The following is a 20,644-nucleotide window of genomic DNA, read 5'->3' as shown; positions in this document are numbered from 1 at the left end:
TTGTTTTGAAACATTCCAGTGTGTTTCATCCCAGATATTTGTATTCTGTTCAAGGGGTGAGAAGACGAGATGGATGACAGGACGGGACAGTCAAAGTGGACGAGACCGGAAGGAGGTGAGCAACTTGCGTGTTCCATTGGAAAAAAAAAGAGATGCAAATCGCGATGGCCAATAGCACACACGAGTTGACGTCGAGGTGGCTGGTAAAGGGCACGTGCGTTTCTCTCGCTTACTGGCATTACAGGGGGGGTCAAGCCACTTTGGGAGCCCTTGGGAGCCAGTCAGGCCTCAGCGCTCCACTGTCAGGATGATGTGACGGGCAGGACGGGCAGCGGACAGTGGGTGGGCGGCGGACTGGGGGTTGACGAGGGATGGGCGAGCAAGCGGATTGGTGCTTGCGGCGGACGGTGACGGGGCCCTGACGCACCGCTACAGGGCATGGGTGCACCGGGGGCAGTCATTCTACAGCGGGTTTTGCTGGCCTCCAGTCACCACCTCAGTGGTTCCTTGGGCTTCACTGCAACTGGGTCTTGGGCCGAAAAAGCAGTCCAGAGCCATCCATCCCGGGAGCCACTCCTCGCCTCCAGTCAGTCGTCCACCGCACTGCACCGCACCGCACCGCACCGCTTTCCGAACACGGTTCGACATTGCATACACGCAGCGCAGGGCCTTACCTCGTAAATACATACTAGCACCTCGTAATTGCTTTGCGCTCTGCGAGTCTATGCGGCAACCTTGCAGTCATCAGCTCAACATTCCCGCCGTCTGCGACACCTGCCAACTTGCGCACCGAATCCGTCCAGACCAAGCCGTCCCGCCAGCAATCCTGCACTCCCACGGCCTCTTTTTCCCAACCGAACACACGCCACGCCAGTCCGACTCTGGCTGTTGCTGTCTTGACCTGCACCGAACCGGACGATCCCCTACCGCAGCCGCTCGCCGCCGATAACTAAGGTATCCTGTCGCCCACGGACTCGGCATCGGATGAGATTCTCTCGACCTCCTTGCTCCTGCATATTCCAACTTTTCGCCCTCGCTCAGCTCACCATTCTTCCTCCGAGTCTTCCTCCTGGACGGGCATGATTGGCGAACCTTTAATCGAATAGCAACCGTCGCTCCTTCAATCGAATCCGAGCTCTTATTTTTGGTTACCTTTGCCCCGGAGACTTTGCTTGGGGAAGAGCGAGAAAGAGGGAGGAACATATTGATCGCAAGACGTCACACTACCGACCTCAGTTATGATGCAGGCACCGCCAGGCCCTTCTCAGCGCATGCAACGCCGCTCCCCCGGTGCCGAACCTGGGCCCCCACCAAATGTTCCCGTACGTTCGATATCGCCCGGTAACAGCGTACAGTCGCGCTCTTCCAACGCCTCGAACCGATCGGCGCCTCCAAATGGCATGCGAAGATCAAATGTGAGTATACCACGCGTTGTCCACGGTGCTCGGCGTTGCTCGCAAGCTGTTGCCCGAGATCTGGGCTCCTCTTGCAATCCACCCCACCAAGCCCTAGCTCCTCCCAACCATCTTGCAAGAAACTGACCAGACATTTCCGCAGAACTCTACTAGCTCTCAAATGCCCTTATCGCAAATAGAGAAGAGCGTCACTCACTTGCTAGTTGCCACGAAACAGCTTCTCGAGACTCTCACACAATGGTCGCGCGGCCAAGCCACCGACGGCCAGGTTTCCGACGTCTATGTGAGACTAGGATACGAGTTCAACATGGCCTGCCGGGCATTCACAGCTATCAACGTGGACACCTCCGACCTGGGCAACGTTCCCGAACTGCTGCGAAGTATTCTAGAGGCTACCCTTAGTCAAGAAGCAAGCACCGAGAGCTTGGAGAAATACCTCCCACGTATTCGCGACATTATAATCAACTTGCTCCACGGCCTCAAGCGGAAGCAGCAGAAGCTGAGACAGAAGGGACCGAGAGATAGGGAAAGTGGCGGTTCGGGGGGAGCCCCGGAGCGGACAACGAGCACGAGTACCATCGGTAGCACGAATACTGGCCTAACGAATCTGCTCGAGGAGGGTATACAGAATGGCTATCGGCCAGATGCGCAGAGGGAATCGTCACAGTCAGCTGGCGCACCTGCTACGTCTCCAAACCGTCGCTACATGCCCCCTCGAGATCAGTCTCGCGGTTCCGTCAACTCAGAGCAGTCGTCCATGTCCAGCGGAACAATGCAGAACATCCCCGTCATGCCGCCATACCCCGGAGACGAGACGTCGATGCCCTCTCAGCCGTCTAACGAGATCAACGTTGACTCTTTCCCGCCGCCCCCACCACCGCCAAAGCAGCAGTCGAGCGCGTTCGCTGCCCTGCAGAAGGGAGGTGACTTGGAGAGAAGGGCGTCTCGTCGATACTCGCAGTACCAGATCTCGAAGCATCTGGGCGGCGCTGTGAACGGCATGCCTATGCTGCCGTCGCAAAACTCGCCGATACCCAACCGAGGCCGAGGCGAGGTGAGAGAGTCTCTCCGTGCGGTTCAGACACGGGAGACTCTTCGTCAAAATCGCGCATCGAAACAGCCTCCAGCAGACTCATCGCCCGCTCCAAGTCGGGGTGCCGAGGAATCAGCAGAGACATCCACAGCTAGGCCGGAGAGTCCTACGATTCAGACCCCCGAAGACAAGTATCCCAAACCTAGTGCTACCATCAATGGGCCTCTCAGCGATGACCTTCCCATCATGTCTCCTGATGATGACGAGCCCGCGCAAAAGCCGCTGCCACCGGTGAAAGACGAGCCGAGATCGCCGCAAGTCAGAACACCCGAGAAGAAGCGAGACGCAACCTTCCTTTCAGAGCAATCCCCGCCATTGACGAAAGATTTGACTCTGTTTTTGCAGTACAAGTCAAAGGTCAAAAAGTTTGTGCTGCCGGAGGGCTACAGCGAGCTTTCTCTGGGCCGTCTCCAGCTAGCTTTCATCGAGAAGTTCTCTTGGAACACCCAGGCTAACGGTGCCGATTTGCCCGAAATTTATATCCAAGATCCCGTTTCAGGGGTAAGGCATGAGCTGGAGGACCTATCAGACATCAAGGACCGTACCGTTCTTGTCCTTAACGTCGAGGCCCTGGATGAGGTCAAGCGCCACATCGATGATGGCATTGGCCAACTTAAGAAGATCGTACAGGATGTTAAGCAGAATGTGGATGACCAAGGATTGGCGATCCAACGAGTTTCGGACCGCCAGCAAGAAACCGCAACGGAAATGGCTAGGTTGGCAGCAATGCCACCTGTGGTCGCTGCACCAGCCGACGGAGCCGGCGCGGTCGCCGTTGGAGGCGGCCGCAAGCTCGCTGGCACCCACTTGACTGAGATTCAGAGCCTCCGCCGTGACCTCGCGGTCATGCGACAAGCCTACTCCAAGTTCCAGTCGGAAATCCAGGGCTCCATGTCCCTCATCCGCAACAAGGCGAGCAACGTCAAGTCCGCAGTGGTCAAGGCCTCGGTTCCCACCATCGAGGGCGAGACCGGCCACGCCTACGTCACCAAGGGCCGCGAACAACTCAACGCGGACTCTGACCGACTCGTCGCTAGGGTCGACGATCTTCAGGACTTGGTGGAAGACCTTCGCAAGGATGTGGTTCTCCGTGGTGTGCGACCGCTGCCTAGGCAACTCGAGGGCGTCGCCAAGGATATTACGAAGCTTTCGAAGGAGCTTAAGAAGGTGGAGGATTACATGAAGGAGGAGAAGCCCATCTGGACCAAGATCTGGGAGAAGGAGCTTGAGGAGGTGTGCAAGGGCCGTGATGAGCTGCGCCTTATGGAGGACCTCATGGTCGATCTGCAGGACGACTTGGAAAAGGCCTCGGAGACGTTTGCGCTGGTCGAGCAGGCCACCAAGGAACAGATGAAGGATAACGGCAGCAGCGCCAGCGCTGGCACTGCTCGCAACTTTTCCAAGGGCTTAAACAACCTGGGAAACAGCCTTGACCAGAACGCCGCGAAGGATGGCGTTCTGGGAGAGGTCAGGGCGCTACAGCCTAATCACGAAAATCGATTGGAAGCTATCGAGAGGGCAGAGAAGCTCAGGCAAAAGGAGCTTGCGGGCCGCAAGGGCAACGAACTGCAGAGAGAACTTGCGAATTTCGTGGAGGAGGGCAAGCTGAAGAAATCAGGCGGCTTTGAGGAGGTCGAGAGGGCCCGCTTGGCGAAGGACGAAAGAATCAGGAAGGAAGTGTGGGAAAGACAGAACGGCATCATCGCCGAAGGAGAAGAAGAGGAGGAGGGTGTCGAGTACGAGTACGAAGAAGTGGAAGAAGAGGAAGAGGAAGAAGCAGGTGCCGCCGCCGACGCTGCCGCTGCCGCACCAGATGGAGAGAAGCCGCCACCACCACCGGCAGCGTAAGGGATGGAAAAGGTTCTACGTGTTATGCCCGTATGGAGGATATGTCCAAACACCTTTTTTGTTTTGTCCTCTCTCTCTTCTTTTACCGACCCGCTTCAACATGGCGGAGCTTTTTTTTCGTGTGGGAGCTTTCCCGATTCTTATTTTTTTGCATTGCAGGATTGAGTTCTTTGCCTGGCTGGCCGCATACCTCTTTTTGCGCTTGTCGTGTTAGCTTTTAGCGAAGGCGAATGATGGACTTTTAGTTTTGCACCATGCTTTTCGATTGAGTGATTTGAATCCCTCGTACTCCCATCCCCTAATCGATGCTGGTTGTATGGTTCTAATATAAATGGCATATTGGCCGATCACTTACTGTACGGCAACAGCAATTGGTTCAGGTGATTGAGTAGATTCTTCCCACGTTGTTGGATGGCGAGGTTTGGGGCCTCCAGGAGGAGTACGGTTCCATATATGTGTGTGTTTGTCTATCAGGCATTGACTTAATCATATCCTGTTCTCGATTTCCGTTGTTTGTGGTGTATTGGGTTTATACTCATGCGGCAGCCGCTTTTGAGGCCAAGCTGATATGAAAGCCCTCTGAGCCGTCGTTCTCCATGAGAAAGCGGGTCGCTTAGGGGATGACCTTCTGCGTATTGATCACAATAGAAGGACTCAATACTCGAAACCCATGAGTTCTGTCCCGAGGAGTTACCTTGCCGGCATCCCTCCTTTTTATATGCCGCGACTCTTACGGACCACTGCTGTGAATGTTGTTAGGCCCAAACAACTAGGTATCCTTGTACGTATTTAGGTATTCAAGATGCAATTCGCAATAAAATCATGGCCGATGCAGACAATGTTCTCTTGGGCTAGGGCCCAATGAAGACATTCGAAGAAAAAGGCAAAGGTTCTGGAGTAGACCACAATAGCCAACAACTCAGCCATAAGTAGAGATCCAGGCGTAAGCCACAAACACTACTCCTTGACACTATCTCCTAGGTCATATTCTATATGCATAGTCCACGGGCGGTTGGTCGGTATATTATACGAAGTCATGATGCATGAACGAATGTAAGCAGGGTTGTCACTTCCAAGCATTGAAAGAGAACGGGAAACTCAAGGATTTGTCGCTGCGTTTCTTGGGTGAATGGCTTGAGCAAATGCCTTCTACACGTTGACTTAGAATGGGCAATCAAACATGCTGAAGCCGTTTTCTACGGGGCGGGCCTTGAAGCAGACCGGCCCCGCGTGAAGTCGGAGTTTGCTCAGCGACAGATTGCGAACTATTTGCAATGTTCGCTCCAGGTGCATCATTCATTAGTGACTTTGCATCATGTTCTTGAAGTTTTTGGAGGCCCGTATATCATGGTCTAGAAAGTCTATTTAAATACACCCAGCCGCTGATATTATTCTCTCTCTCTATTCTTCGCGAAGTATTCTTATGATGATTCCGTAGTGCTGGCTCACGGCCCGACGTTATAAGAATTTCGTGGGAAGATTTTGAACCCCACCGACCAGCAACGACAATCGGCAATGCTCAATTGCTTATCTGAAGAGGTCATGATCTTGGGTGGTGATTCTCAGTAACATTGATACTCAGTGCTTACAATGCTTGGGCTCTCGCATATATTTCTTCTTCAAAAGCCTTGATGTATCCCTTCGTGACGATTTCTCCAGCTGGCATGATCTGCGTGCCAAAGAGGCCGCAGATTCCAGTCTCACGATCAATCCACTATGGTAATGTCAGTTTGCAAGACTCTTGACTCAGTTGTTTTGAGGGGATTGTGATGCGACTTACCCAGAAGATGTTAGCTGCTCCGCTCCAGATCAGTGTCCCCTTCTTACGATACGGGTGGCTATCCCCGTCGATGAGAATCCCACCGAGTCCCCAGTCATACTCCTTGGTATCTGGAAAGTCTCCCACAAATCCCTGAGGGGTGTCCATGTTATGCAGCAGAGCCTTCTTCGACTGGGCACTTAGCTGAGGCTTGAACATCTCCGCAGTGGTCTCTGGACGGAGCAGTTTGCCATCGTCGATGAGGAGGGAGTAGAGAATTTCGATGTATTCGTCCATCCTCCCGTGCAGACCCTGACCTCCAAGCGGAGACTCTACACCGTTGTTGAGATGTCTTCCGGTATAAGGAATGACTTTGCCAGTCTCCGGGTTGCGGGTGCTCAGCGGCCAGAGGGTCTTTTCCACATTGGCGGCGTTGAATGTGAAGGAGTTGAGGTTCAGGGGCTCGAAGATGTTCTGGCGCATGTAAGTTTCCAGGTCTTGGCCGGTCAGGACCTCGACGAGACGACCGGTCCAGTCGATGGCATTGCTGTACGCCCAGTGTGTGCCGGGTTCGTAGAGAAACGGGTAGGAGAAGCGCTCTTCCACGTTTGATCCTGAGACGGGTTTTTTGCCGTTGAGAATCTGCCAGCGCTGGATTTCAGGAGAGAGAAAGTCGTAGCCCGTTCCGGCGGAGTGGGATAGAAGCTGACGTAGGGTGATTGGATTCTTGCGGGGTGAGAGAATGGGCTCGTTGGAGCTGGTGAAGCCGCTAAGAACCGGTTGAGAGGCAAGGGCGGGGAGATGGGGGGAAATATCCTCATCTAGGGTGACGATGTTACGCTCTACGAGTTGGAGAGCGGGGATGGTGGTTATGATCTTTGTTGCAGAAGCTAACCAGAGAGTTGATGTTGGGGATATGGGTGGAACGTGGGGTGCGTTCTGAGAGTTGATGACTTGGGAGTAGTTTAGGCGGCCTAGACGTGTCAGAGACAGAGTCAAGTAAGAGGCAGAGCAATGATACCTGATTTGTCCTTTGCGTATAGTAAGACGCCTGGCAGAATGCCATCGTGAACGGCGGTGGTGACTTTTTCTTCAAATGTAGACATATTGGATATTGAGGGCGATGTGCTGCTGAAGAAATGACGCAAATGAGGGGATCGCGAGAGTGATATTGGGCCGCTTCTGAGACGCCTGAAGCTTGATTGAATTCTATACTCTCTGCCAAAAATTCTCAAATTTGCCCAAGCTGTTCAGTCGATATTATACTAGGATTTCCATATGCCTCCGAGTAGTTCGTGATCCTCTGCGTACATGACGCGGGGAGTTTCTTTCAAACACCCCTGCAACTCGGATGAACGTCACATTTCCTGACAAATGAACCCTGCAAGTTGTTCTCGCGAGTCGTATGTAATGTACATAATCGTTATCTCTCTTCGGCGGCTTTCCCGCCCGCTGACCGCTTAATTAGTTCAAGCCCTGTTATTTCCGGGGATCGACATTGAGTAAGCGGGTTTGCCGTGGAGGCCCTTGACTGACGTGAGCCGCTCCAACTTCACTCCGAAAGCAATCTTTGCAGCTCATGGATGTAAGAGGGTTCTCAACGGCGGAAGGAATTCGGACAGTCAGAAGTCCGGCAGTCTGTAATGTTGCGATATGGTTGTGTGACGCCACTGGTATTTTTTTCAACTGTTTGCTCCAGGGCCCGTTCCATTTCCAAGAGCGTGGATTTGAAATGCCACTCCCTAGATTCTTTGACAGCACATCAGTCTTACACGCCGAGAGGAGTGACTACCATACCAACAACGGTAACCAGCAGAATCGACCCCATCGCAAGACTCAACGTCTCTAGATTCCCAAAAGAAGTGTTCACAGTGGCGTTGAGACCGCCGGCGACAACTCCCGCTGCGCCCCATGCCGTGAGAACGCGACCGTACTCTTGAGGAAAGTTCGCTGGCTCAGCCAATCGAGATTTGATCAAACCAGGAAGGATGCTGAAGCCCGCCCCATGGGCGAAGAGGATTGCGCAGAGTGTGACGAGGGCCAAGGCTTGGTTCGACGTTTGCCACAGAGCGATCAACAGCTTGGCCCGGATGGAGAAAAAGACGATGAAGGTGCGTTTGGTTCCGAAAGTAGAGTTGAGAGGGGTCGCGAGGAGTCCTCCGCTGGCGAGTGCGGCCATCGTGTAAGGCAGGTAATTCCCAGAACCGTCTTGATCTGTCGACCTGTAGTGCGAGACCCCCGGAAGGAGAGTAGAGAATGCCACCATTCCAGGCAAGGCGTTGAAGAAGAGCAAGATCCAGAAGGTGCCCTTCAGAAAGTTCTCGGGCTTCTTCGCGAGCGGCGCAGATGGTGCTTGCCGTTGATCATTGGTCGTATCGCTGGGTAACAACAGCTGTGTCGCGACCCCAGCGGCTATGAATGTCACACCCCCAATCTTGAGGAAGCCGCCAACATCCTCCACACTTCGCGTGTTGAATCTGAGGAACGAAGATAAGGCCAAGCTGGCGGCCGCGCCCGAAGAGAAGCCCAAAGGTCCTATGGCGCTTCTTGCCAGTGGACGATTCGGGAATGCTTGGCCAACCATGATGATAACGGCGAGGTATGTCCATCCTACGCCGATTCCACCGATAAACAGCCCGGCGAGGAGGCCTGGAAAGTTCGAAGAAGCCAAGAAATGGCCCGTGGAAAGCACAGCGAGACCCCAAAGTGCTGTACCTCTCGCCGCAGCAGAACGGGCACCATTCTTTGAGATTGAGGAGGCGGCTGTCGCGACTCCGATTGCAAGACCGGCGCTGGCTGCACCGAAGGGGGCGAAAGACCACTCGTGAGAGACTTTGAGAAGTCTAGGTAGCTCGAACTGCACGATACTGAGGGCGTAGGCGGTTCCGATGCTGAACATGTTGGCGTAGCTCGCCAGAGCAACTTGTGACGCTACGGACATACTGATATCGGGCAAGTAAAGGCAATGAAGTAAACGAGGTGCAGGTTCAAGAGAAGAGTCTGCATGAGAATGTCCTCTCCCATCTAGACGGGACACCTCAGGGTCAAAATAGATGTCGTTGATCTTCAGCGGGAAAGCTTATCCACCATTCCGCCTTTGAACTGACATGCACGCCCTTTTGACGCTGGAAGTGGGACGAACGCTTTCACAAAAGTCAGCGGAACGTAGCCGCCCTTGCCGCTGGCAGCCCTTTTGCCAATTTCAGGAATGCACCATACGCTGGATGTCGAATCTTCGAGTTGCATCGTTGTTCAAGATTAACTTAAAAGTTGGGTTGGAGTGGGATGCGAGCTGTGGACGAGAAAAGAACTCGAAAATAACAAAGCCCAACAGATTGAGAATACGGTCGGAATGAACTGGTCATGACTATGGATACATTAGTTACTTACAACCCGTCCTCGCGACTCTGAATGAAACCACAGCAGCTCAGAAACATCCAACAATGTACTGGAAACTGACCATTGCTCCAAGTCAATATAAGTTGGGATAAGAACAAAGTGCGGAAGGACATGAGGTAGTCACGAAGAAGGTTACGCAGCTACGCAGGTGTTACAAACAACCTCACATATCCCATGCGCGCTCCACCAAGAGCAATGTGTCATGAAAAACATGTATGGAAAGCCTCTTGATTAAGAGGCATATGAGCAAGATAAACCAATTACCTTTAGTCTTCTCGGTAGACTTAAAGGAGACAGTGGACTCTTCCTACGTGTTACTTTCATTCACCATCGTACTGGCATCTTCAAGTTTCGTCATGTATAAAAATCTCCCCTCATCGTTCGACGAAGGAGCTCAGCAGTTTCATCTCACACACATTTATCTTTATGCGTGGCCTCGTATCCACGATTAGCACACGAATCTGAACTTTGCCTTCTCCCAACCCTCCCTCCTCACGATTCTCACTCCAAAACCCTCTCCATTTCTCACCGGCTTGGGCGTGCCATCTGCAAGCGTACACGCCATTGCCTCCGGAACCTGCAACTCGCCAACGTTGCCATTCAGAGGTTTCACCTCAAATCCAAGCAACAACGCCGACACAAACCCCAGATTCTCCGCAAAAGCAAAGTTCCGCCCAGGACACAAGTGCCGGCCCCCTCCGAAGGGAATATACGCCGCTCTCTTCATCTTCTCGTCCCCAACCTCTTTCCTGCCCCCATTCTCGACCGCCAGAAACCTGTCAGGAACAAATAACGCCGGAGCCTCACCCCAAACATGGTCCATATGGTGCAGAACTTCAGCGGAGAGTTGTAGATTAACCCCGCTCTTCAACATGTAAGACCTGCTCTTCCCGTCAGAAATAGTCGTATCCTTCGTAACTCTCCGATTCCCAATAACCCTGCTCGAGAGCCGCATGCTCTCGCGGTAACAGCTCACAAGCAGGGGACACTCCTTCTCAAAAATTGTGATGTCGATGATAGCCTCGTCCTCTTTCCGCTGCGAGGCTTCCAGAACTTCCTCACGCAGTCTCTCGACCAGCTCCGACCGCGTAAAAACATGCGCCAGAAACCAGAAAAAGACCGGGATAGTGTTGGCTGTTCCAACATGCAGCAGCCCCAGCTCGAACGTTCCGATCTCGCGGTCCGGGATGCCGTACCTCCGCAGGACATCCGCTCTGGCCTTGACAATCTGCGCCACGTCGTCGTTGTGGTCGTGTCTGGCCATGTAAAACCTCGACAGGCCCGCTTGAAGACGTGCGCGGGCTTGGAAGGCGTTGCGGGCTGTGTACTGCGGGAGGATGTCGAGGATGAACATGGGCACGCCGCTTTCAAAAGTCCTACGACCATCTCAGCAACACACATTCTTCCCTCCTCTCTCTTTCTCGAGAATACGCACCACAGGTCATCAATCAACGTCAGATCCTTCATCACCGGATTCTCAACCCCGTAAAGCCCCTCCGTCGTCGCGAGCGTCATGACCCTCCTCACCCACGCAAACAAATTCGGCACATCAAGTCCGCTCTCATCACCGACTCCTCCACCGATCCTTTCGAGCTCCGCGGAGACGTACTTCAGCGCGTTGGCGTTCATGCGGTGAAGATGGGCACCATTCAACGCAGGGTGGATGACACCAAAAAAGTCCGGTACAAGGTCCGTTTCCCGCAGAAGCTTGGCTACATCGTTGCTTAGTCCGAGGTCTTTCTGGGCGAACTCAACGGCGAAGGGCTCGAATGAGAGGTCTTTGTTGCGGTAGGCAGACTGCACGAGGGCCGGGTCCCAGATGGCGTAGAGTTTGCCGTTGAGAATCGGCAGGGTTGCTATCGGCAAGCCTCTCTCACTAATGGGGATAGCGATGTCAGTCATTCTATTCAGGGGGAGGGAGCTGTCGAAAAGGCTTCTTCTCACTATAAGACTTTGAAATACTGGCCTTGGTGCCAGAGAAGGCCGATCAAGTGGCCTATCACCGGAACCCGAGATTTCAAAGCCGGCGGCTCTCGATCGTCGAGGTCAGGGGTGGACCATCTGATGATGAGAAGTCCGATAGCAGTCAATCCTGCAATGAGGCTGAGAAACGTTGGTGAGAATCCAAAGTCCCCCGGCAAGATAGAAGTTGAGGCGTTCCCAACTATTGACATATTCTCGGCCATGGCGATATCTCGTTGCTCTCACAAGCAATCAGAACTAATTACCATCAAAGCAAAAGAGCAGCCTTTTGCTCTTGAACGCGGGATCTCTGCTTTTAAGAAACTCTCTTCCCAATTGGCTTCGGCGCCGGGAGCTATGCGGACGCCTAACTGATAGACTTTCCGGTGGGATAATTGCTGCCACCAAGAGCATGACGGGCCAAATGAGACGTCTGCCATTTCACACCTTTTGCCAAGCGGTTGACACGCCCGTGGGCCATCCCGAATACGAATGGTGAAGGTAGCTATCGACATTGTATTGATCGACTCCCACTTCAGCCGGCTGAGATGTCCCTGCTACCGCCCCTAACTGTGCTCAGTATTTGCACCAATCAATGAAAGTCTGCATGAGGGGCGGGCGATCATATATTGTAGTGAAGACGTCTCTTGCCGACGTGTCGACATCGACGTCATGTTCGCGATGGACTGACATTCGCTTCATGTTACTTGTCACTGGTGGCGTGGATGTCAAACTGCTCGTCTGAGATCAAAGACATCGTATAAACCTAACTCAATTGAAAACCTTTCTGATGGTGCACTAAGCACGATAAAAACAGTGCATTTGAATACATGATCTACAGCCAAACCCCCCAACGCTCCCTTGTACCCATCCAAGCTAGCCAGCCGATTGAGCTGTCTTCCTGGAGCTCGAATTTTGTACATTTTCCCTTTATTTCTGTGTAACCGACCAAGACGGGTTCTCATTTATCGACCATAACGGTCAGGCTGTCTATCATAGCCCATTTGCCGCTGCTGCATCATCTGCTGTTGTTGCAGCTCCCGAGGGTCCCTCTGATCTCTAGGATCGCGCATTTGCATCTCTCTTGGATCGGCGCCATATGGCCCAGGAGGCGGACCACGAGCATCGTAACCGACAGGCGTGTAGCTGCGTTGCGGCATTTGGTCCCTCGGTCCCGGTGTCGCGTATCGCGGTGGATAAGCTTGCGGCGCCTGGGGTGGCATCGGCTCAGGTGCCCTAGTGACTGGCGGGTAACGACCTTGCATGGCGTGCGGATGTTGGGGAGGAGGCTGGCCGTACATGGGAGCGCCTCTGTCGTCCCGCATAGACATATGGTGGTGCGGCGGAGGTTGCTGCTGCTGAGGCGGGGCGGATGCCCAGGATTGCTGCGGCATACCACCCGTGGGTATCTTTTGAGCAGATGTGTGTGGAGATGCCCAAGTAGACTGAGGCGGCGGCGCTGGTTGAGCCTTGGGTGTTGCGTGAGAAGGCGGCCAGGCCGATGGTGGTTGCTGTGGCGGCTGCGGTTGACCCATGGCGTGGCCCTGGGGTCCAGTTGGCCACGCGTTTTCGCGAGCTTGCGGGGGCGGCGGCTCCCGTCTAGATGCCGACTGATGAACGGCGTATTGCTGGGGTGGGGAGCCAGCAGCTCCGTACGCAGGGTAGCCGGTCTGTGGTTGGTAGTGATCTCGGGGAGGTGGCTGCGCCTGAGGCGGATAAGGCTGTGCGACTTGAGGTGAGTTGGTCGCGGGTGTTTGATGCTGCGGGTATTGATGACGGTAATAGTCGCGCTCGACTGCGTTTGCTGCGTCGTGAGGAGAAGCCATAGTAGATCTCGGCGCACTCATGTGCTGAGCCTGTGGTGAAGCAGTATATGTTGGCTTCAGCGGAGGCATGGCTGACGCAGATGGGGCAGCATTCCGGGCATAAGGATATGCTTGAGGGGGCTCTCGCTCCGGACGCAATGGTGTTGGAGTTGGCGCTGGCGCAGGGCCTCTAGACATGCTTTGAGGAGGAGGCGTGGGCGACGGTTTGACTTGAGCCATATCGTTAACACGCTTAGGCTGAGGCGTCGGTGCAGGTGCAGCTGCAGCCGCGGGAGGATCGTCATTGAGCAATGCCATGAGGTTGGATGTCTTGCGTGGCTCCGAAGCTGGCGGACGAGGTGCTGCAGCAGGCGGCGGAGTGCCATAAGAGTCCATATGCGGGGGCATGGGTCTCTGGGCACTGGCGATCGGGCGTTGCGCAGGGGGCGTCGATACCGATGGCTGAGGGTCGCCGAGTAAGCCACGACCGCCTGGCTGCGGCATTGGCTGACCGTAAGCTTGGGGCACCGGTGTCGGTGCTCCGCGAGGCGGCTCCGCCTGCCTGGCCGGGACCGGCGGTTCCGATCGGGGAGGTGGAACGCTCCGGACCGGCTGTTGACCAAATCCGAAAGGCTCGTAACGGTGGTGAGGGGGTGTCATCTCGGGCTCCTGCTTCATGCGTGTGCGCTCGGGTCGCAAATGCTCCTTGGCCTGTTGAGCTTGTTGTGCCTGTTGTGCCTGTTGAGCCTCCAATTTCTGCCTCTCCATTTGTTGTCTCTCCATCTGTTGCCTCTCCAAGGCCTGTTGTCTCTCAATTTGCAGCCGCTCGGCTTGCTGCCTCTCCATCTCTTGTCGCTCAAGCTGCTGTCTTTCCATAGCTTGCCGCTCGAGTTGTTGTTGCTGTTGACGCTCCATTTGTTGACGTTCCATTTGCTGCCTCTCAAGTTGCTGTTGCCTCTCAATCTGCTGCTGCTCAATTCTTTGTCGCTCCAGCTGTTGCTGCCTCTCCATTTGTTGCTGTTGCTCAATTCTTTGGCGTTCCACTTGCTGCCTCTCCAGCTGCTGCCTTTCGACCTGTTGACGATCAATCTGGGGTTCAGGCTGTGCGGGTTGAATAGGCTGAGCGACAGCCAGAGGACGCTGCTGGATAGGCTCGGTGACTGGAGTTGCAGACGGCTTTTGGGAGATCCTGACTGGTTGAGGTGGCTGTGTTGACTCGCGCTCCCTCTCAGGAAAGCCGAAGGGCTGCTGCTGCGGTGCTTTTACGGGGCGAGTACTAGGCGATCCTGATTGTGTAACAATTGGCTGAACAACGGGATGGGGCGGCTGGATAGCCATTGGTGCCTGAGCAGCAGGCTGAGCGGGTGGCAAGGGAACAGCTTGAGGAGGCGCCACTGCTTGTGCAGGTGGCTGTTGTTGCTGCTGCTGTTGCTGTTGTGCAGGAGGCGCGGGAGTGATTGGCATAGTGAAACGTCCAAAAGGCGGGTTGCCTGGCGGCTGAGCAACTGGTTCAACCTTGGGCGTGACGACTTCGGCGGGCGGCTCAGTGACTGGTGCTGTAGACGCTGCAGGAGTTGTAGGAGCTGAGGCTGGGACGGGTGCGGCTGGAGGCGTGGGTGCTGCGGTTGGAGCAGAAGCAATAGCCCGGTGAGATCCGCCTGGAGTGGAATCGTACTTCTTGCGCCCTCCAACAGTTGGCAGTGGAGGATCGGGTAGCTTCTCTCCCCTCTGTTTCTTCGCATCGGCATCAGAAGCAAATTGTTCCCAATCACTCTTGCCCTGGTCCCTCTGTCGAACGAAGTAGTTCTTGACCATGACAGCTGTCTTGGAGCCCATATGTGTGGCAATGGCCGGCCAGTCCGTGCCGAAAGATTTCAATAGGCCCGGGAAGTCGTTTGCCTCCGAAACACTCCAGTAGCTAGAAGCAGTGCTTGGGGGACGGCGCTCGGGCTGCGGCTGAGCAATGTCGAAGGTTGCCAGCGTCGGTTGAGCAGGCAGTTGAGGCGGCTCTGGACGCAGCGACGGGGGCGCCATCACGTCCGAAATCACGGGGGTCGTAGAGACAGGGCGCTCCTGAACAACCAGAGGTGGCTGCTGAGCAGCTGCAAAAGGCGGTTGCACACCGGGCGTTGGCGCCTCGAACTGCGATGGCAGTCGGTTCTCCATCGGCACAGGAGGCGGCGGCTGGAACTCCACATTCTGAACGCGTGAGTTCGAGCGAGACCGCCCCTTGCCTGAGGCTGGAGTTGGCGCGGCTGCGAGGGTTTGTTGAGGTTTGGCGGCTTTGGGCTCCTTGTCCTTTGCTGCTCTTCTTCCCCTCTTCCTGCCATCGGGCTTGTCAGGATCTGCCTTTGCGCCGCGACGACCTGGTGTGCCAGCAGGCGTGGTGTTCTCGGATTCTGTGATTGGCTGCTCGAATCCCCATGTCGGAGCAGCGGCGCGACGGGGCCGTCTTCTCTCTCCGTTCTCGCCGTTTTCCTGGGTCTCCTCGCCTTCGTTCTCCGCGTTCCCAAGCTCGGATACGAGTGCACTGGACCTAGTCTTGCCTCTACCCTTCTTCCTACGTTTGGGTTGCTTCTTGAGTTTGTCCTTGAGGTTCAGCTCCTTCTTCATCAGGTAGTAGTACTGAATGCATGTGCCAAAGTTGCGCTTCGGTACGTTCTCAGCAACCACACCCCACTGCTTGGGATTCGTGAGATATCTCTTCTCGAACTGCTCCGCTTCTTCTGGCGTGAAGTTGTTGATAGGCTGGAGGATTTGCCAGGCCGGCACCAGCTTTTCTACAGGGGTGAAACCGGTCGTATCCTTGAAGTATTCGGCGTCCCTCTCCTCTTGCGTCCAGTACATCTCAGGAATGACTGCCTCTTTTTCGCTGCGGTACTTCTCCTGCATGGCGCGCTGCTCTCTCTCCTTACGTTCTTCGTCTTCGCGCATGGAGGCTTGCAGAACTCTTTCAAGGTCACGCTCGCTCGCATACCTTCTGCCAGCTCCCCTGCCTTCTGGTTTGAGTTCTGGTGGAGGAGGGATGGGAATGTGCTTCTCGGGCATCGGCAAGCAGCTGATGAAGGTCTCTCGGCTCTTGACTGCAATCGGGTCGCTAGACACTGTGAAGTCGAGGTAATTGACATAATTCTCCGCGTAGTCCTTCTTTGCCACTGCTTGAGCTTTGTTCTTCTCGAGAGAGAAATTTCCAAGATGTTCCAAGATGAAGCTATCAATCAACGGGTCGGAATCCAGAGTTCGCAGGAAGTCTCTGTCCTGGTGCCAAGGACGACATCCGAAGTCGGGTAGGCTGTCAATCGGAGGTGTCGCGGAAAATTGGCGGATCTTGTCAATGAGCATTGCATCGGTGTCTTCCGATTCGGTAGAGTTGTCATCGTCGTCGTCTTCCATTTGCGAGGGTGTGCTTGGAAACGCCTTGTCGCCTTCAATGGTCTCGATCGGCTCGCTAGGAGGCTGAAGCAAAGGATGCCCGTTGGTAATCGGCTCCTTAGACCGCCGTTCCATCACTTGCTCCGCAGATGGCTTTTCCGGGGCAACGTCTTCCATTGGGACATCCACGTCCTTATCCTTGACTGGCTCGGGAGCTGGAGGAGAAGGCGCATCGTGAAGAGTGGCCGGCTCGTCGACATCCATCTCTTCGGTCTTAGGTTGCGGTTCAACAATGCTGGTCTCGACTGCGGGTTCTTCAGTCATCTCGGTATCGCCCTTGGCAGCTTCTTCGACAGGCTTTTCGGTTGGCTTTTCAGTTGGCTTGATAGTTTCCGTGGGCTTCTCGATTTCCTTATCGACAGGTTCCTCCGCGGCCTTCTCAACAGCCTTCTTAGCGGCCTCCTCGACTGGCTTCTCGATGGTTTCATCGACTGGCTTCTCAGATGGGATCTCGACCGGCTTCTCGACCGGCTTTTCCGCGGGTTCCTCGGTCGGTTTGTCGGCACCCTTTTCAGCCACGTTTTCCCCATCATCCTTCTTAATGTCCTTCACAGTCTCAGCATTCATCTCAGGTACCATCAAAGGCTCAGGCGCTGCTGGGAGTTGTGGCGCCGCCGGGGGTTCTGCTGCAACTTCCTTTACGATGTCCTTTGGCATTGGCTTAATCTGCATAACAGGACTCGGGATCTTGGGTGTCTTCTCGCGCTGTTCCACGACCGGTGATTTGACAGGTGTCGGCTCTTTAGGTGGCTCAATCACCTCTGGGATTTGGCCAATGATGTCGGTGAAACCATCCGATTCCGTGAAAATAGACGCAATCGCGTCGTTAGAGACTGCTGCGTACCGGGCAATTATGAGATCCGGCGTCTTGTCGGCGGCATGCTGAAGTTTCTGCAGTTCGGCCTCCTCTTTAGCGATCTCATTGCGGAAGTACTCCCCATAGTCCTCATCGTCGTCGGATTCGGAAGTTTGCTCAGAGACGGGTGCCGATGGCTCTTGTGGGGGCAAAACAAATCGCGCCCTGTGAGCAGACATTCGGCATTGCTTAGCGGGCTTGGACGGCTGCTCGTTCTTTTCCTCTGATCTGTCCTCGAAGGGGGGTCTGTCAGAGAGCCTGAGCTTCTCGTCGTCCCTCGAAGATGGTCGGTAGTCGTCATGTCCGTGTGCGTCAGTTCCCGACATGACGGTGTCCCTTGAAACGTCTGGATGGTCAACGTCCCGATCCATTGACGCTCTGGCCGAGTAACTGTCTCTTTCACTCTTGATGATGATCTCGCCGGGCTCGGGAAGATTGAGCGACTTGACAGATCCCTCCGTGGTCGAAGCATGAGAGTCGGCCTTCGCATCACTACTACGAGGACGTCTGTCGTAATCGCCGTGATCGGCCGGAACACTGTCATGTCTGAAGGGTACTGGTCGGTTTTGTTGGGCGAAGCTCTGTGACCTCATTATCTTGGGCGACTCGGGAATCTTCTTACCCGCTAAAGCAGGGTTGATCCATTGTTTGCTCGACGGCCGTTGCTGCTTTTGTTGCTGAGCTCGAGGACCCGAGGGAATCGGTGGGCTACCTTCTGGCAGACCCAGTTTGGCCGGTCCGGTGGGTGGAGCTGGAAATTCGCTGCCGCCAGAGTGTCCGGCGGACACAGGCCGTTCGGAGTTGAATGCTCTTGGCGCCGTCGGTGGAAGCTTGCCAGTGCCACCAATAATGGGCGATCCGTCGGCTGCGCCTGCGTTTCTACTGGGCACCGTTCCGAACGCTGGTGCTGATGGGGCCAGAGGCGGGGGAGAAATGTCCTTTGTGTTTGGCGACGGTGCCTGCGAGGATGTACCGCGCTCACGGTCTCGTTCAATGCCCTTAGGTCGTAGCAATTCTCGTTCGCGGGGATCACGAGGATCGCGGTCGTCGCGGGGATCCCTACGGGCGTCGGAGTCCATCCATCTATCGCCACGATCACGGTCGTCTCGATCGCGGCCCCAGCGCCCTTCCTGAGAGCGACTACGGGGACCGAATCGGTCGCGGTCGCGGTCATCATAAAAGCCTCCTCGCCCCCTGCCTCGGTCGCCCCAGCCCCCGCGTCCTCTGTCTCTGCCTCCTCTAAAACCGCCACGGGACATGAATGGAGGATCGGAATTGGAGGAACCGGCCGAGGGTGGTCCGCCGTCTCTCGAGCCTCGTCTAGATCTCTCGGCGTCGACGCCTAGCGGAGGATCTCTGTCTCGAAAATCTCGCTGCGGCGGTGATCGGCCTCTGCCTGGTGAACGCGGCCTTCCTCGGTAGCCTTCCCTATCTCTCCAGTCTCTGTCGCGTTCTCGCTCGCGACTTCTCTCATCTCTGTAAGGTCCATCGCGTCTATCTCTGAAGTCAATATCGCGGTCTCTTCCGCGATCTCTGCTCTCGTCGCGAGACCATCCGCGGCCACGGCCTCTGCCCCGTCCTCTGCTGAACTCGCCAGCGTAGCCGCCACCTCTAGGGCCGCTTGGAGGGTCTAAAAGTGCTTTGGGGCCGCGCGGGGGCTCACGGGATAGGTTGTCGCGGAATGAATCTCTGTTATTTTGGAATGCGGAAGTGTTGGAGCGCGCTTCGGCCGATGAACGACGGCGGTCGCCATCGCTGTACTGCGAAGCGCGTTCGTAGCGATCGGGCGAGCGGTCGCGAGGCGACCTAGAGCGACGATCTCCGTCATACCTCGAGGAATATCTCGAAGCCCTGTAGAGATCGTGATTAGCATGAAAGGGCCGGTCGAGGTTACGCCTCACACCCGCATGACGGCCCGGGCGGTCATACGGCGGTCGCATCTGAGTGTCTCTTTCTGAAAACGCCTGCTCTCGCGAGGGAGTGGCATTCGGTCTGGCTATCGCCGAAGAAGGGAAAAAGCTTGATGCAGAGATACGGATGACTTGGGGTTGTTGTTTCGACTCGACTCACATCGCGCTAGGCTGGGCTGTCGCCCTTAAAGTTGGCTATGGAAAAGGTCCAATACCATATGTGTAAGGATTGGGACGTGGAACCAGAGGACCTTGGAACCTTGTGTGTCGTGGGTCGTTGGAAGACTTTGAGAGTGGTCGGGTTCCAACCTCGGATAAGCGTCTGTCGGTCGGTGTTCGCTGTTCAGGAGGTTAGGTAGCGGGAGAGCGGACACGGCGGGGAGTGGGTGCATCCGACAGCGGGTCGCGCAGTTGTGTGAGTGGATGATGGCGATTATGGATGGACGAGGATCAGAATAAGCATGAGCGTCGTCGGGTAATGCTGTAGAAAATGGAAAGGCGACTCGATTGTCGTTGCTGGTCGAGGTGCGGGCAGCGAGAGATGCGACACACTCTGGGGAGCAATCGTGTGATGTTGAAGGATTGAAGACGGTACCCCGGCCACGTTCAGCCTGCAAAATACGGTTCGCGTGCAGTGGCGCTTATTTGGCACTGGACTGCCCGGACTGGACTGGATCTCAAATCCGCCAGGCGCTGCCCGGGGGCTCCAGCGTGCTGGGGGGCCGCGAGGCGGCAGGCCAGCTTCATTTTTACCGCCCCATACGCTAAGCCCGAAGAAGATGCTAGCGGGACCCCCGGCAGTTCACAGTGAGGCCCTGCCACAGCTGCCATGCCCTGCCAATTTCCAGCCTCCACTGCTGCCCGTCTTCCTTGTGTTCTCCGTGTTTTCTGTTCCATCTCTTGGCTCCGTTGGGTTGGGTGGCTCCATGCTTACGTACACAGGCGCAACTAGTCGAGGTACAGAGTACGGATACAGACGCCAACATTGAACAAACAAACAAAAAAGAGGAGTCCACCTGGGTATTTGCCCTGTGCTACCTTAGAGCGACTGCGTTTCCTGCGTGCTCGCTATCGTCGTCGATGTCGTCATTGTCATCGTCGTCGTCGTGACTTGTAACCACTATCGTCTACCGTCGTCTTCTCTAATCCCTTCTACCGTCGTTAT

The 20,644-nt window shown here is 55.2% G+C and overlaps 6 protein-coding genes across 6 annotated transcripts; 1 reads left to right on the top strand and 5 right to left on the bottom strand.

The window, feature by feature from the left end:
• Positions 1 to 1,241: 1,241 nt before the first annotated feature.
• COL26b_003428 (uncharacterized protein) lies at positions 1,242 to 4,356 on the top strand (the record flags this gene model as incomplete). Its single annotated transcript, XM_053176325.1, has 2 exons — positions 1,242 to 1,415; positions 1,558 to 4,356. The coding sequence occupies 2 exons, from the start codon at positions 1,242 to 1,244 to the stop codon at positions 4,354 to 4,356; spliced, it is 2,973 nt and encodes a 990-aa protein (XP_053039674.1).
• Positions 4,357 to 5,941: 1,585 nt separating this feature from the next.
• On the bottom strand, positions 5,942 to 7,221 carry COL26b_003427 (uncharacterized protein; the record flags this gene model as incomplete). The annotated part of the gene is made up of 3 exons (XM_053176324.1): positions 5,942 to 6,070; positions 6,137 to 7,089; positions 7,137 to 7,221. 3 exons carry the CDS (start codon positions 7,219 to 7,221, stop codon positions 5,942 to 5,944), a joined length of 1,167 nt encoding a protein of 388 aa, XP_053039673.1.
• A 662-nt stretch (positions 7,222 to 7,883) lies between these two features.
• Positions 7,884 to 9,014, bottom strand: COL26b_003426 (uncharacterized protein; the record flags this gene model as incomplete). The annotated part of the gene is made up of 2 exons (XM_053176323.1): positions 7,884 to 8,764; positions 8,831 to 9,014. 2 exons carry the CDS (start codon positions 9,012 to 9,014, stop codon positions 7,884 to 7,886), a joined length of 1,065 nt encoding a protein of 354 aa, XP_053039672.1.
• Positions 9,015 to 9,962: 948 nt separating this feature from the next.
• On the bottom strand, positions 9,963 to 11,416 carry COL26b_003425 (uncharacterized protein; the record flags this gene model as incomplete). Its single annotated transcript, XM_053176322.1, has 2 exons — positions 9,963 to 10,890; positions 10,950 to 11,416. 2 exons carry the CDS (start codon positions 11,414 to 11,416, stop codon positions 9,963 to 9,965), a joined length of 1,395 nt encoding a protein of 464 aa, XP_053039671.1.
• A 1,025-nt stretch (positions 11,417 to 12,441) lies between these two features.
• Positions 12,442 to 18,743, bottom strand: COL26b_003424 (uncharacterized protein; the record flags this gene model as incomplete). The annotated part of the gene is made up of 2 exons (XM_053176321.1): positions 12,442 to 18,528; positions 18,552 to 18,743. The coding sequence occupies 2 exons, from the start codon at positions 18,741 to 18,743 to the stop codon at positions 12,442 to 12,444; spliced, it is 6,279 nt and encodes a 2,092-aa protein (XP_053039670.1).
• A 168-nt stretch (positions 18,744 to 18,911) lies between these two features.
• COL26b_003423 (uncharacterized protein) lies at positions 18,912 to 19,478 on the bottom strand (the record flags this gene model as incomplete). Its single annotated transcript, XM_053176320.1, has 3 exons — positions 18,912 to 19,199; positions 19,400 to 19,420; positions 19,473 to 19,478. 3 exons carry the CDS (start codon positions 19,476 to 19,478, stop codon positions 18,912 to 18,914), a joined length of 315 nt encoding a protein of 104 aa, XP_053039669.1.
• Positions 19,479 to 20,644: the final 1,166 nt, after the last annotated feature.

Source organism: Colletotrichum chrysophilum, assembly GCF_026319265.1.
Source record: "Colletotrichum chrysophilum strain AFK26 chromosome Unknown scaffold_19, whole genome shotgun sequence".
Classification (NCBI taxonomy): Eukaryota; Fungi; Ascomycota; class Sordariomycetes; order Glomerellales; family Glomerellaceae; genus Colletotrichum; species Colletotrichum chrysophilum.
The sequence above is the reverse complement of the archived record's forward strand: the minus strand, read 5'-3'. Positions and strand labels throughout refer to the sequence as shown.